The following is a 17,232-nucleotide window of genomic DNA, read 5'->3' on the forward strand; positions in this document are numbered from 1 at the left end:
GTATAGCGGGGGACAAAAAGTGGCCGGCTGCACTGGGAAGGGAACCTCCGCACTCAGCTGTAGGGCCACACGTTGCTTTTTCCGTCCTTGGCAAAGTGTCCTCCGTGAGCCATCTGCTTACGAAGTTCCTTTCCCAATATCATTGGCAGCAGAGACCGTCTAGATTCAGTGCAGGTGGTTGGACACTGCTCTGTCTAACAGCAGAACCGCCTCTTAATTAATTGCTTCCTACTCTAATGGAAAGTGTGTGCAACAAACTTTTAATCACAGTGGCAACATCAGAGAAGAGAGTAATAAGTTATGTCCTCCAAGTACAACTCAGCATGTTTTTATGCATACTTAGAAATGTGCGGTTTTTGCGGTTTGAATTTAGAGAAACGTAATTAACTTCGTTTTGGTTTGCATGTCTGTTTGGTGCAGGAAATAGACAGTATGAGCCTGACCATTGGAGAAGATACTCCTCTTCCGGGTAAGTGCACCTCTTACAGCCTCAGATAAATCCATCTTATGAAAGATGGAAGTCAAGCATCTGCCTTTGTAACCTGAATCTTTCATATCAGTTGCTAAACTTTAAAATAATTTAGACGTTAAATTCTGACGTGGGGCTAAGTGAACACGGTTTTCAGATAGATGAGTTTGCTTCTAGAAAGAGTGTGGACAGAAAGAGACCCCGAGTCTGGACTTAGAGTCCTGGGGATACGCCCTTCTTGAAAGTGAGGCGCTCAGAACAGCATAACAGTTGTGTCCTTGGGGAGAAACAGTCTGTGAGGTCTAGACCTAGCTTTTCATGAAAAGGAAAAACATCCTTTTCAGTGACTTCTCCCTTGTATCATACAAAAAAGCTCTCTCTTGACTTATTTTCAGAGGTTGTGCCTGAGTCCGTGGCCCCAAACAGCTGTTAACAACCATAAGTTCTTCATCTGTGTCTGTGGGGAATGGTTGTTTTTTCTTTTCTTTAATGAGTTGGAATCTTACTGTGTCTTGCTTTTTTTAACTTAACAGCAGATTGTAACGATTGGAGACATGATGCCCTGTGGTTGTAGAATATTCCAAGAATTGCTTTCTAATTATAAATACAGAGAAAGAAGTCACAACCTCCTTCTCGCCTTCCTGGCGGGAGACCCTGCTCTGCATGGAGGGCCCAGCCCTGCCTGGGAAGCATAACAGTGTGTGGCCCGCGGGTCTGTTCCGGTAGTGTCGTCCTTTCCATTTGACTTTTGCTGGGCCCCAGCTCAGAGTTCTGACAGCAGTTGTGTGGGGCAGGCCTGGGTCCATCAGACAGGAGGCCTCGGGGGGTGTGGGAGGAGGCAGTGGTTGAGTATCAGCAGCCTACTTTATGACGCCATTAATGAATCGTTCACTTGTTGCTCTGGTCTGAACATTGAAGGGGTTTTGTTTTTAAAAAACCATCCTAGAGGGGCGCCTGGGTGGCTCGGTCGGTTAAGCATCCGACTTCGGCTCAGGTCGTGATCTCACGGTCCGTGAGTTCGAGCCCCGCATCGGGCTCTGTGCTGACCGCTCAGAGCCTGGAGCCTGTTTCAGATTCTGTGTCTCCCTCTCTCTCTGCCCCTCCCCTGTTCATGCTCTGTCTCTCTCTGTCTCAAAAATAAATAAACGTTAAAAAAAATTAAAAAAAAAAAAACCATCCTAGACACATCCAAGTTTCATGGGAGAATTTTCAGGTAATTCAAGAACTGAAATTGTAAGGCTAAAATTGTACTGAGCTCAACCCCTGGGGTATTGATGATGGAAAGAAATCTAGATTAGAGGTTAGGAGACAAAGGCCGTCCTGCACCACACGCAGTGGCTCTGGAGGTTCCCAGAAACTCTCAGAAATGTGTGTGCGTGTTGCCCAGAGGACACGTCCAGCGCTGCTGTCTGGAAAAACCAAAGAAGCCCTGAGCATAGTCACAGTCTGGTCTGTATATTGCGCTGGATGAATTCCCCCAACAGCTCAAGTATGCAGAGCTCCTGGCTTTGTCTTGCCTGAAAATCCCAGCTAGCATTTACCAAAACAGGGATACAGTCTCCAGATATTTTTATGTTTGAAGCGTCCTCACCACTTCCTGCAATTCCTTATGAAGGACATTTCCATATCTAATTACTTTTCATGCAAGGCTTGTAGGACGTACAACCTAATTTCCCATCTTTACAAATAAATTTTTTTCATTCTACTTCTGGTGTTTCCTATCTAAGTATTAATATTCTTTCATTTCTGCTCATTGGAGACCACTGCTGCTTCTAGAAGTTTCACTTCTTTGCTGCTATTTTTATAACTTTGAGATAAATTCTCATCCCTTAGACTAAAAGAGTAGACTTCCATGGAAATCATTTCCCCCTTTTATAATATCTGAATTCTAACTTGACAATAAAATATTTGAGGTCAGTTAGCAAGCTTAAGCCATTGAGTTTGTATAATCTTTCTTGGGTTTGAAAAGCCAGTACAGTAAGTTTCTGTGATCTTGTTATTGTTCCGTAGGTTAATTACCTCTGCAGCCTAGTCTTTTGACGAAATGTCCATATATCAATTTAAAAGTGAAAATAAAACAATATATCACTCATAAGTAAATATAGTTTCAGGGATGCCTGGCCGGCTCGCCGGTTGGGCATCCGACTTCAGCTCAGATCATGATCTCACGGTCAGTGAGATCAAGCCCCACATCGGTCTCTGTGCTAATGGCTCAGAGCCTAGGGCCTGCTTCCGATTCTGTGTCTCCCTCTCTCTCTGTTCCTCCCCCACTTGTGCTCTGTCTCTCAAAAATGAATAAACGTTAAAAAAGTTTTTTTAATAATACAATAAATATATTTCACATTTCTTTCATTATTTGGGCATTTCACCATCCAATATGTTGGGATCTTGGTGAAGGAAAGGATGTTGCATTTTGTCAAATGCTATTTCTATATCAATTGAGATGATCATATAATTTTTTTATTCTTCATTTCTCAATGTGGTGTATCATGTTGATTGTTCTGCATATGTTGAACATTTCTTGCGTCCAAGGGATAAATATCACTGATCAAGGTATATGATCCTTTAAATATGCTGTTGAATTTGGTTTGCTGGTATTTTGTTGAGGATTTCTGCATCCTTGTTTATCAGGGCTATTGGCCTATAGTTTTCTTATAGTGTCCTTGTCTGGTTTTGATATCAGGGTATCATGGCTTTGTAAAATGAGTTTGGAAGTTTTCCTTCTCTTTCAGTTTTTTGGAAGAGTTTGAGAAAAATTGGCGTTAATTCTTCTTTCAGTGTTTGGTAGAATTCACCAGGAAAGCCTGGCCCTGGACTTTCCTTTGTTGGGAGCTTTTTAATTATTGATTCAGTCTCCTTTCTCATTGATTCGTCTGTTCAGATTATCTGTCTGATCATGATTCAGTCTTCATAGGTTGTATGTTTCTAGGAATTCATTTGTTTCTTCCAGGTTGTCTAGCTGTTGGCATATAATTGTTCATAGTAGTCACATCTGTAGTATCGGTTGTCATTTCTCCTTGAGTGATCTTTTTCTCTTGTCAGTCTAGCTAAAGGTTTGTCACTTTTGTTTATCTTTTCAAAAAACCAATTTAGTTTTATTTATCTTTTTCATTGTCTTTCTTGTCCCATTTATTATTTTTCTTTTAATCTTTGTTCTTTCTGCTGTCTTTGGGCTTAGTATTTTTTTTTTCTAGTTTCTTGAGGTCTAAAGTTAGGTTGTTGAATTGAGGTGTTTCTTTTTCTAATGTAGTAGGCATTTATTACTATAAATATCCCTCTCAGAACTGCTTTTGTTGCATCCTATTAGTTTTGTTTCCCATTAGTTTTTGTATGTTGGATTTCTGTTTTTGTTTGTCTCAAGATACCTTTTGATTTCTTCTTGACCTACCTGTTGGTTGTTCAAGAATGTGTTGTTTAATTTCCACAGATCTGTGAATTTTCCAGTTTCCTCCTCTTATTGGTTTCTAGTTTCACACCATTGTGATCAGAAAATATACTTAATATAATTTCGATCTTGTTAAGTTTTTAAGACTTGTTTCATGGCCTAATCTATGCTCTGTCCTGAGGAATATTCTGTGTGTGCTTGAGAATAGTGTGTATTCTTCTGTTTTGTAGATGTCTGTCAGGGTCATCTGGTCTAAAGTGTCGTTCAAGTCCAGTGTTTCTTTATTGATTTGCTGTTTAGGTGACATACTCACTGTTGAAAGTGGGATATTAGAGTCCCCTCCTGTTATTATATTGCTATCTATTTTTCCCTTCAGTTGTGTTAATATTTTCTTCATATGTTTGCAAAATGTATCATCCTTTCATGGTAAAAGCTCTCAACAAAGTAGGTATAGAAGGAATGTACCTCAGCTTAGTAAAGGCCAACCAACCCATAGCTAGCATCATATTCAATGTGACATCTTTCTCTAAGATCAGGAATAAGAGCAGGATGTCCACTCTCACCACTTCTCTGCAGCATAGCACTAAAAATTCTAACCAGAGCAATTAGGCAAGAAAAAGAAATAAAGGAAGTAAGATCTGTTTGATGATCGCATATGTAGAACACCCTAAAGACTTCATCCAAAAACTGTTAGAACTTTGAATGAATCCAGTAAAGTTGCAGGACACAAGATCAATACAACATTTCTATATGCTAACAATAGATTATTCAAAAGGGAAATTAAGAAAATCTAATTACGGTGGCATCAAAAAGAATGAAATACTTAGAAATAAATTTAACCAAGGAGGTGAAAGAGCTGTATAATATGAAGTACAAAACACTGATGAAAAAAATTGAAGACACAAATAAATGCAAAGATATCTTGGGTTCATGGATCAGAAGAATTAATATTGTTAAAATGTCTACACTACCCAAAACAATCCACAGGTTCAGTGTAATCCCTATTAAAATTTCAATGGCAGTTTCCCAAAAATAAAACAAATAATCCTAAAATTTGTATGGAACCACAAAATACCCCAAATACCTAAAGCAATCTTGAGAAAGAATAACCAAGCTAGAGGTGTCACATTTCTTGATGTCAAACTATATTACAAAGCCAAACTAATAAAAATAGTGTGGTATTTACATAAAAATAGGCTCAGAGCTCAATGGAACAGAATAGAGAGCCTCATATGTATGGTCAACTAATCTTCAAAGTGGCTCTGAGAACACACAATGGAAAAAGGACAGTGTCTTTAATAACTTATATTAGGAAAACTGAATATCCACATGTGTAAGAATGAAATTAGAGCCTTAACTTACATGAAAATGGGTTAAAGACTTAAACATAAGATCTAAAATTGGAAAACTCCCGGAAGAAAATATAGGGAATAACCTCCTTGACATTGGTCTTGTAAATATTTTGGATATGACACCAGAGCACAGACAACAAAAGCAAAAATAAACAAGTGGTACTGCATCAAACTAAAAAGCTCCTGCACAGCAAAGGAAACATTGTGATCAAAGTGAAGAGGCGACCTATAGAATGGGAGAAAATATTTGTGAACCATATATCTGATAAGAGGTTAACATCTAAATATATAAAGAACTATTATAATTCAATAGTAAAAACAAAACAAAAAACAACCCCCCCCCAAAAAAAAAACTCCAGATAACCCAATTGAAAAAGGGGCAAAGGAAATGAATAGACATTTCTCCAAAGAAGACATACAGGTGGCCAACAGGTACATGAAAAGATGCTCAACATTTCTAATCATCAGGGAAATGAAAATCAAAACCACAGTGAGCTATTACCTCATACCTGTTAGAATGGCCATCATCAAAAAGACAAGAGACAAGTGTTGGTGAGGATGTGGAGAAAAAGAAACACTTGTGCACCATTGATGGAATGTCAAAAATTGATGCAGCCACTGCGGAACACATTATGGCAGTTGCTCAAAAATTAAAAATGGAGGGGCACCTGGTGGCTCAGCCGATTAAGTGTCCAACTCGATTTCAGCTCAAGTCATGATCTCACAGTCTGTGAGTTCGAGCCCTGCGTTGGGCTCCATGCTGACAGCACAGAGCTTTCTTGGGATTCTCTATCTTGCACTCTGTTCCTGCCCTGATCACACTCGCGCGCTCTCTCGCTCTCTCTCTCTCTCAAAATAAAGAAACAAATAAATAACTGACACCATGGGGGACGCCTGGGTGACTCAATGGGTTAAGCATCTGACTTCAGCTTAGGTCATGATCTCATGGTTTGTGAGTTTGAGCCCCACATCAGGCTCTGTGCTGACAGCTCAGAGCCTGGAGCCTGTTTCAGATTCTGTCTCCTTCTCTGTCTGCTGCTCTCCACTCAGGCTCTGTCTTTCTCTCTCAAATAAATAAAGATTAAATTAAAAAAAATAACCAACACCATGGAAATACAAAGAATTATAAGAGAATCCTATGAAAAATCACATCCCAACAAATTGGACAACCTAGAAGAAATGGATAAATTCCCAGAAACATAGAGTCTTCCACACTGAATCAGGAAGAAATAGAAAATCTGAACAGACCAATTACTAGTAATGAGATTGAACTGGTAATCAAATAACTTCCATTAAGCAATAGTCCAGGACCAGATGAATTCTACCAGTCACTTTTTTAAAGTATATTTACTTATTTTGGGAGAGAGAGAGTATGTGTGTGAGGGAGAGGAGCATAGAGAGAGGAGGAGAGAGAGAATCCCAAGCAGGCTCCACACTGTCAGTTCAGAGCCCAACACAGGACTTGAACTCACAAACTGTGAGATTATGACCTAAGCCGAAATCAAGAGTCAGACACTTAACTGACCAAGCCACCTAGGTATCCCTCTATCAGTCATTTAAAGAGGAGTTAATACATATTCTTCTCAGACTATTCAAAATAGAAGAGAGAGAAAAGCTTCCAAATACATTCTGTGAGTCCAGCATTGCCCTTATATAGAAACCAAAAATATTATAATAAGAGAAAATCATAGTCCAGTATGAACTGGATGAACATAGATGATGTTCTATCCATATGTTCTATATCCCTGATGAACATAGATGCAAAAATTCTCGACAAGATAGTAGCAAACTGAATTCAACAATATATTAAAGGAGCATTCACTCCAATCTAGTGAGATTTATTCTGGGGATGGAAGGATGGTTCAATATCTGCAAATCAGTAAACACAATGCACAACATTAACAAAATAAAAAACAAAATTTACATGATCTTCTCACTAGATGCAGAAAAAGCATTTGACAAAATTCAGCATCTGTTCATGATAAAAACTCAACAAAGTGGGTTTAGAGGGAACATCAACATAATAAAGGTCATATGTGACAAACCCATTGCTAACATCATACTCAGTGGTGAAAGAGCTTTTCTGCTAAGATCAAGAACAAGACAAGGATGTACACACTTGCAACTTTTATTCAACAAAGTACTGAAAGTCCTAGCCACAGCAGTCAGACAACAAAAAGAAATAAAAGGTATCCACTTTGATAAGGAAGAAGTAAAACTGCCATTATTTGCAAATCACGTATTATACACACAGAACCCCAAAGACTCCACCAAAAAACTGTTAGAACTAACAAACGCAGTAAGTTGCAGGATACAAAATTAATACACAAAATTCTGTTGCATTTCTATACACTAATAATGAAATAGAAGAAAGAGAAATTAAAAAAAATTCCATTTACAATTGCACCAAAAAGAATAAAATATCTAGGAATAAATGGTTTTAATGAAGGGGATGAAAGACCTATACTCTGAAAACTATAAAACATTGATGAAAGAAATTGGAAGAAGATACAAACAAATAGAACAATGCATCATGCTCAGGGATTGGAAGAATTAATATTGTTAAAATGTCCATACTATCCAAAGCAATCCACAGATTCAGTGCAATCCCTATCAAAATACCAATAGCATTTTTTACGTATTTAGCATGAATAGTACTAAAATTTATATGGAACCACAAAAGACCCTGGATAGCCAAAGCAATCCTGAGAAAGAACAGTGTTGGGTTTCACAATCCTAGATTTCCAGATATACTACAAAGCTATAATCAGAACAGTATGGTACTGACACATATGTGTCAAATATGTGTATGTGACAAACAGACATGGATCAGTGGATCAAAATAGCCCAAACGCACACTTACATGGTCAGTTAAGCTATGACAAAAGAGGCAAAAATGTACAATGGGAATAAGACAGTCTCTTCCATAAATGGTGTTGGGAAAACTGGACAGCCACTTGCAAGAGAATGAAACTGGACTGCTGTCTTACACCACACACAAAAATAAACTGAAAATAGATTAAAGACACCAGTGTGAGACCTGAAACCATAAAACTTGTAGAAGAAAACCAAGACAGTAATCTCCTTGACACCAGCTGTAGAAACATTTTTCTAGATAGGTCTCCTCAGGCAAGGGAAATAAAAGCAAAAATAAACAATTGGGACTACACCAAAATAAAAAGTTTTTTATACAGTGAAGGAAGCCATCAACAAGACAAAAAGACAACCTACCGAGTAGAAGATATTTGCAAATGATATATCTGATAAAGTGTTAATATCCAAAATATATAAAGAACTTCTATAACTCAACACCAAAAAAACAAATAATAAAATTTAGAAATGGGCAGAGGACTTGAACAGACATTTTCCCAAAGACATGCAGATGGCCAGCAGACACATGAAAAGATGCTCAACATCACTAATCATCTGGAAAATGCAGTCAGAACCATAATGAGGTATCACCTTACCTCTGTTAGAATGGGTAAAATGAAAGGAAATAATGTGTTGACAAAGATGGATTCAAAGGAACCCTTGTGCACCATTGATGGGAATGTAAATTGGTGCAACCACTGTGGAAAATACTATAGAGGTTCCTCAAAAAAATTAGAAATATCATATGATCCAGTAATTCTATTACTGGCTATTTACCCAAAGAAAACAAAACACTGTTTGAAAAAGATATATGCATCCCCTTGTTCATTGCAGTATTTACAATAGCTAAATTATGGAAGCAAGCCAAGCGTCCCTCTATAGATGATTGGATAAAGAAGATATAGTACATATACACAATGGAATATTACTCAGACATAAAAAATGAGTTCTTTCCATTTGCAACAACATGGATGGACCTATAGGGTATTATGGTAACTGAAATTAAGTCAGACAGAAAAAGACAAATACCGTAAGATTTCACTCATAAGTGAAATCTAAAAAACAAACGAACAACAAAAAAAACCAGAAACAGACCCATAAGCAAAGAACAAACTGGTGGTTGCCAGAAGGGCAAGGGATAGGGGGGATGAGCAAAGTGGTTGAAGGGGAGTGGATGTTACAGACTGCCAGTTATGGCATGAATAAGTCACGGGATGAAAGGCACAGTAATGGGAATATAGTCAATGGTATTGTAATAGTGTATATGGTGACAGATGGAAGCAACATTTGTAGTGTAATATATAAATTTGTCAAATTACTATGTTGTACACCTGAAACTAATGTGTTGTTGTGTGTCAACTATAGTTCAAAAAAAGTTTCAACACACCAGGAAGATAAAACAATTACAAATGTTTGCTTACCAAATTACACTCGAAATGTATGAAACAAAAATTGACAGAATTGAAAGAAATAATTCAATAATAATAGAGACTTTAATACTCCACTTTTAATAATAGAACAGCAGACAGAAAGTAAGGGAGGAAATAAAGGAATTAGACGACATGATAAACCAACTGGACCTAACTGACATCTGGAACACTCTTCAGGTAAGGCCTTGTATTAGCCACAAAGCAAGTCTCTTTGATACACAGTGAGAGGAAGTTAGAAATCAACAACAGAAGGAAAACTGGAAAATTCATAAAATTGAAAATTAAACAGCATACTACTAAACAACCAATGGGTCATAGAAGAAATCACAAGGAAAAGCAGAAAATACTTAGACGCAAATGAAAATGAAAACGCAAAATACTAAACTCATGGGGTTCACCAAGAGCAGTGCTTGGAGAGAAATATGTAGCTATGAACACCTACATTTAAAAAAAATTTTTTTTTAATGTTTTTATTTATTTTTTGCGACAGAGAGAGACAGAACATGAGCAGGGGAGGGCCAGAGAGAGAGGGAGACACAGAATCAGAAGCAGGCTCCAGGCTCTGAGCTGTCAGCACAGAGCCCGATGTGGGGCTCGAACCCACAGACTGTGAGATCATGACCTGAGCCGAAGTCGGACGCTTAACCGACGAGCCACCCAGGCGCCCCTGAACACCTACATTTTAAAAGGAAAAAAGGATCTCAAATCAGTAGACTGTATTTCATCTTGAGGAACTATAAAAAGAAAAAGCAAACTAAACCCAAAGCTACCAAAAGGAAAGAAATAATAAAGATTAGAGTGGAGATATACAAAATGCAGAATAGAAAAACAATAGAGAAAAATCAGTGAAATCTAGAATTGGTTCTTTAAAAAGGTAGGGAAATTGAGAAATCTTTAGATGAAAACAGAAGATAGAAATAAAATCAGAAATGGAAGTGAGGACACTGCAACTGACATGACAAAGATAAAAATGATTTTAAGAGCATGGTATGAAAAATTATATGCCAGTCTAGAAGACATGGGCAAATTCCTTAAAACTTAATAAATCACCTAAACGGACTGAAGAAAAAATAGAAAATCTCAATAGATTTTAATAAGTAACACGATTGAATTAGTAATTAGAAATCTCCAACAAAGAAAAGTCCTGGACCGGATTGCTTCTCTGTGAGTTCTGCCAAGCATTTAAAAAAGAATTGACACCAATCCTTCTCAAACTGTCCAAAAGAAATTTTTTTAAAGACCAAATATTTACTCAATGAGACCAAAATTTCCCTGATACCTAAGCCAGATAAGAACTTTACAAGAAAAGAAAATTATAAACCAATATAGTTTGTGAATATAAATGCAAAAATCTTCAACAAAATATTAATAAGTTGAATCTGATAGAATATTAAAAAGATTATTCACAGTGACCAAGTGGGATTTATTCTGGGAATGAAAGGGTTATTCAATATAAAATAGGTGTAATATACCACATTGTTAGAATGAAGACGGCAGTCACATTCGATGCATTAAAAAAGACATTTGACAAAATCCAACATCCTTTCATAATAAAAACTCTCATAGGTGCCTGGATGGCTCAGTTGGTTGAGCGTCTGACTTCAGTTCAGCTCATGATCTCATGGTTCATGAGTTCAAGCCCCACATCAGGTTTTGCACTGACAGCACAGGTCCTGCTTCGGATTCTCTGCCCCTCTCCCTGTCTCTCTACCCCTCCCCCATGTGCACACTCTCTCTTTCTCAAAAATAAACATTTAAAAATTTTTTAATTAAAGTTGATAAATATTAAAAACTCTCAGAAGACTAGGAATAGAGGTAAAATACCTCAACATGATAAAAGGTATTTATGAAAAACCCATAGTTAATATCATATTCAATGGTGGAAGGTGAGAAGCTTCCCCCTTAAGGTCAGGAACAAGGCGGCCACTTTCACCACTACTGTTCAGCCTTGTACTGGCATTCTAGCTAGAGCAGTTAGATAATAAAAAAATAAAAGGCATCCAAAATGAAAAGGAAGATGTAAAGCTGTCTCTAGCCATACATGTCATGAACTTATGTATAGAAAATCCAAACATTCCACAGGAAAGCTACCAAAGCTAATAAATTCACCAAAGCTGCAGAATTTAATAAGTCAACAGACAAAAATCCATTTGTTTCTACACACCAGCAGTGAGTAATCAGGAAAGGAAATTAAGAAAGCAGTTTATTTATTCATTCATTCAAAGTATTTAATAGTGTGGGAAAATTGGATATCTCATGCAAAAGAGTGAAATTAGACCCCTTACCTCACACCATATACCAAAATTAACTCAAACTGGGTCGAAGACCTAGACTCAAGGGCTGTAATATAAAACTCTCTATTTTTTTAAATGTTTATTAATTTGGAGAGAGAGAGCACCAGGGAGGGGCAGAGAGAGGGAGAGAGAAAACCCCCCCAAGCAGTCTCCGTACTGTCAGGAGCAGAGCCCAATGTGGGGCTGATCCTATAAACCGTGAGATCATGACCTGAGCCGAAATCAAGAGTCAGATGTTTAACCAACTAAGCCACCCAGGTGCCCCTAAAACTCTTTAAATAAAGCATTGAGAAAATTTTCATGGAATTGGCTTTGGCAAAGACTTCACGGGTATGACACCAAAAGCATAGGCAACAAAAGAAAAAATAGATAAATTAGATTTTATCAGAATTTAAAAATTGGGTACAATAAAAAATAATAAAAAAGTGAGGGGCGCCTGGGTGGTTCAGTCGGGCATCCAACTTCTGCTCAGGTTATGATCTCACAGTCCGTGAGTTCGAGCCCCATGTCGGGCTCTGCTGACAGGCTCAGAGCCTGGAGCCTGCTTCAGATTCTGTGTCTCCCCCTCTTTCTGCCCCTCCCCCACTCACACTCGGTCTCTATCAAAAAATGAATAAAAGTTAAAAAAAAAAAAAAGTGAAGGGGCACCTGGGTGGCTCAGTTGGTTGAGCGACCAACTTCGGCTCAGGTCATGACCTCATAGTTCATGGGTTCAGGCCTTGCGTTGGGCTCTGTGCTGGCAGCTTGGAGCCTGGAACCTGCTTCAGATTCTGTGTCTCCCTCTTTCTGTCTCTCTCTCTCTCTCTCTCTCAAAAACAAATATTAAAGAAGTGGAAAGACAATGTACTGAAAGAGAAAATGCTATGTTTCTGATAAGGGATTAATATCCAAAATATGTATATGTATAAAACCTCCATAACTTGACAACAAAAAGGTAACAGGGCTTGAATAGATTTTTCTTTTTTAAAAAGAAAATTTATTTTTTGAGAGAGAGCGCACGTGAGCAGGGGAACGGCAGAGAGCAAGGGACAGAGGATCCCAAGCAGGCTGTGTACTGACAGCAGCAAGCCACTGTGGGGCTTGAACCCCCAAACCGTGACACCGTGACCTGAGCTGAAGTTACATGCTTAACCAACTGAGCCACCCAGGTGTGAATAGACTTTTCTGTGAAGAAGATGTGTAAATGGCCAGGAAGCTTATCAAAGGATGCTCTGCATCATTTGTCATAGGAAATACAGGTCAAAACTGCAAGGTACCGCTTCACACCTACTAGGATGATACTACTACTACTAAACAGAAAATACTAAGTATTGACAAGCATGTGGAGAAACCTGACCCCCATGCACTGCCGGAGGGAATGTGAAATGGTGCAGCCATGATGTTCATAACATCATTATCCACATCAGTCAACAGATGGGAACAACCCCAGTGTCCATCGGCAGAGAAATGGCTCCTTACTTGGCAGCTCTGCGGACAGGCTGCACCCCCAAGAAGTCGGTGGGGCAAGTCCTAGGAGCAGCCTCAGGCTTGGCTCCTGTCCCCACGGCTCAGCCTCTGGACACCTGGACTCCAGGAGAGCCCCCGCGTGGAGTGCGATGGGGAATGCCACGGAAGGCAGCCCAAGCCAGAGGCCTTCCTGTGTCCAACACACCCGGCCAGCCGCCTCGCAGATGGCAGTGAGAAGCTGGTCAGCGTCTTTCAGATCTGGAACCTTCTTCCAATGATTTCTCTCGTGATGTACTTCCTTGCATTCTCTCTGCTCTCTGTTACTTGTCTCAGAGGTTAGACACTATATTCCAGCCCTGTAACTGTCCTGTATTTTCTCTCCTCGTATCTTTGTCTTTTGCTCTGCTTTGTGGGAGATTACATTACATTTGTCTCCCATTCTTTCTGATCTTTAATTGTGCTGTTTGTAAATTCTGAGAGCTCGGAATGTCTCTTTTTCATAGCATACTCTTCTGTTTCGTGGCTGCAACATTTCTTTTGCATCTGAGTAAATTACACCGATAGTTTTGTTTTATTTTGTTTTTTCCTTCTTCCTTCATAGAATCTTCTTCTGTTTCTCTTTCTATATGTTTCTTTTGGTCTTTGTTTTTATTTTAGATTAAAAAAAATTTTTTTAATGTTTATTTATTTTTGAGAGAGACAGAGACAGAGTGCAAGCTGGGGAGGGGCAAGAGAAAGGGAGACAGAGAATCTGAAGCAGGCTCCAGGCTCCAGGCTCTGAGCTGTCAGCACAGGGCCCGATATGGGGCTGGAACCAATGGACCAGGATATCGTGACCTGAGCCAAAGCTGGACGCCCAACCGACTGAGCCACCCAGGCGCTCCTACTTTAGATTTTTGTTCTCACATGGCTGGTAATTCTTCAGGGCAGATTGTGTTGCAGAGTCAGGCATTGAAAAAGTGATGGGAAGCCAGTACCCCAGGTGAGGCTTTCAGCCATGGGATCCTTGGGGAGGTCCTGATGCTGAAATCCTTGACTCTTACCTCAGGTCATAGGAAGAGCCTTCCTGCTCTTCCTGGAGACACCAAGGGAATGACGTAATTACAAAAATCTGAGGAAGTCCTGGGGGACCATTTGTAACTGGGGTGAGGGGAAACAGTAGAGAAGGGCCCTAGAATGATCCTCAGGTCCCTGACTTGCATTGAGTTCAGATTTCAGTGCTATTAATTTGGGTAGGAAATACAAGGGAAGGAGAGTGAGTGTAGACAAGTTTTAACTTTTGGGTCCATTGTGATTGAGGTGCCCCTGCTGGCTGTGGTTGACTTTGGAGCAGAGAAGACCGGTTCAGCTTCTGCTCTGTGGCCTGCTGTGTGTATGGCCTTGGACGGCACACCTGGCCTCTCCACTCCTCGCTTCCTGTTGAGGGCGATGTCACCCCCGCCCCCAGGATTCAGTGGGAGGGTGCATATGCTCACATGCATCTTGCAATGTGCAAACCCACAGTGAGCATGTCCTCTGTTGCATCCATAGCAGTGAGCTCCTGTCAGAGGAGGCATCCGGGGGGTGACCGGAGAGGGATCTGGCAGGGCCAGCATCACTCAGCACATCATAGAGACCTAGGCGTTACATTTGTCTCCCAAGTCCTGGGCACCAGCACCTGCAGACCTGTGAGAAAGTGAGGGAGGCCTATGCAAGTGCCTCTCTAGGGGTCTGGAAAGACCAAGTAACACGGTGCCCTGGGACCTGGGGGGGACGGCGTTTCAGAAGAGTGGTGGGCAGTTTCCAGTGTTGTAGAGGTAGGAATGATCTCCAGAATACGGAGGGTGCCAGCACTGAGGGCCACATGGGTCAGCACTCAGTAAGCACTTAATAGGTGACATCAGGACTAAGTATCTGGTTGAAACGGTGACCTTTGGTATTAACAATTAGGAAGTCAACAGTGATGGCCACCATTCTCCAGTAAGGGTGTGCCCTCAACTCATTCTGGAATCGGGCAGGACATGCTTACGTGAAACATTGTCTCCTCTCCCAGACCCAGGGATACACCACACACACGCACAGACACTCACACCCCGGTGGATATGCCACACACACGTGTGGACATGCGCACCCCAGTGGGTATCCCGTGCATACGTGCAGACACGCAACCCCAGTGCATGTGCCGCGCACACCCCGGTGCATACTCCCCACACACACGCAGACACACCCCAGTGGATATGCCATGCACACGCGCAGACGCACACACCCCGGTGCATATGTTGTGCACACACGCAGACATGCACACTCCGGTGGGTACACCACACACATGTGCAGACACGCATACCCTGGTGCATATGCCCCACACACGTGCGGACACACACCCCAGTGGATATGCCGTGCACACGCGCAGACACTCACACCCGCTGGCTCCGGCCAGGCCTGCCAGCTGTGGGCCCTGGGCACCTCCTCCCTGCGGCCAGCTTGCAGGACGCACTCATCAGGGAGGCTCATGCAGTCACTTGTGTTGCAGGTGGTCCAACTGACGCCCACCAGCTGGAAGAGGACAGACCCGCTCGCGGGTGAAGAAGGAATCATTGTAAACGTAGACATTGAGCATAAAGCCAGTACAGTACATCTTGCTTACCTACAGCCAAGACCTAGAACGAGATTGCTGTATTTCACCCATTACAGGCACACAGTACAGACATGTCGAGTGAGGTGACCTGAACGTGGTATGTGTTTTTAACTCCACTCTACTGTGCCGTTTACGTGGCACCAGGCAGCCAGGCGGAGCTGAGGGCGTGTGAAGAACTGCCTGCTGCCTCCCAGAAGCTTTGCTGTGGCTCCACCCCAAGTGCAGAGATTCCCTGTAGTCTCTGACAGCTTGTAAATGTACGACCTTCGTGGGGAGAACGGAGAAACGATGAACGCCTGTGTCATCGAGGCCCTGCTCTGCATGAATCTGCACAGCATGGGCCACAGTGTCTCCCGAGACAGGGAAGCCAACCTGGAAAGGACCGCGTAGCTTCGGGCAGCCGCCCTTGAGTCCCTTGTGCTTGAGTTACACGTGCGACTTCCAGCAAGTTTCTTCCTGAGTGGTTGGCCCGGGCCTGGGATGTGCAGGCCCTTGTGAAAGTTCATTGTGGTCCTCACGGCACAGCTGAGGTCTCTGTGGTCACTTCAAGAGTGCTCAGTTGGTGAGTGGGAAAGACTGTTTTGTGGCTACCATTGTGTTCCAGGGAATATGGCCGGACCACCCTCGTGTGAAGGACACATCTGAGAACAGGCAGCACAGGGAGCCCAGCGGCTCCCGCGGGACTGGGACGTGGGGCCCCGTCTCACATGCTTGGTTCAGCGGCGGTAGGGATGGTGTGGTTGGTTGGCCTCATCCGCTCTCCTTTGTGTTGTGACACCGATCTGTAATACGCATTTCGCTCTACCAGTTACCAGTGGTTAGTCTGCTGTTACAGCAAGTGAAGACCCACTTCTTTGTCCCGGTTCTCATTGGGCCCTGTTGTCGAAGTTCTACAGCTGGAAAGGCCTTGGGCACCGGCCGAAGTCTGGCCAGGTCTCCTATGGGCTCTGTACCGCCCCCTTCTCAAATGTAAGTCTGTACACCCGTGAGAGGAAAAAGAAAGTGGTGATTCCTGAGTCAGTGTATTAATTGTTATTCTTATGTTGTTTAAATATGTGCAAACGTGCATTAGGGTCCTTAATGCTCAGAGCTCTTTCTTAATGCAGCTTTCATTCCAACACGTCATATAAATAAACTGAAACTAGATTCTGAGTCAAGCCGCGTTGTTACCACAGTCCCCCAGCCGCTCCCCGGGGGGGCCGGCCAGAGCCCTCACCTCTGGAGCTGCCGTGCTAGTGTCCACGGGAGGCATGGACGCCAGCGGAAGGCAGAGGCAGAGGACTGAGGGTGCCCGTGACGGGAACCCTGTGAGTGCGCCCCTTCGTTGAACTGGCAGGGGTGCCTGGTGTGGCTGAGCCCACAGTGGCGTCT

At 41.7% G+C, this 17,232-nt stretch overlaps 1 protein-coding gene across 8 annotated transcripts in view; it reads left to right on the forward strand.

Moving 5' to 3' along the window:
* The window catches only part of FAM120B (family with sequence similarity 120B), a 94,933-nt gene extending 77,920 nt beyond the window's left edge, over nt 1-17,013 (forward strand). For 7 of the 8 annotated variants that reach the window (XM_042940336.1, XM_042940338.1, XM_042940339.1 and 4 more), the window contains 2 exons: nt 421-469; nt 15,757-17,013. In XM_042940336.1, the coding sequence (XP_042796270.1) occupies nt 421-469; nt 15,757-15,769 (62 nt within the window). In that variant the 3' untranslated portion in view covers nt 15,770-17,013. Of the gene's footprint in view, nt 1-420; nt 470-13,207; nt 13,842-15,756 lie in introns of those variants that run through there. The other variant, XM_042940346.1, reaches the window with a different exon arrangement.
* Nucleotides 17,014-17,232: the final 219 nt, after the last annotated feature.

This window comes from Panthera leo, chromosome B2 (assembly GCF_018350215.1).
Source record: "Panthera leo isolate Ple1 chromosome B2, P.leo_Ple1_pat1.1, whole genome shotgun sequence".
NCBI lineage: Eukaryota > Metazoa > Chordata > Mammalia > Carnivora > Felidae > Panthera > Panthera leo.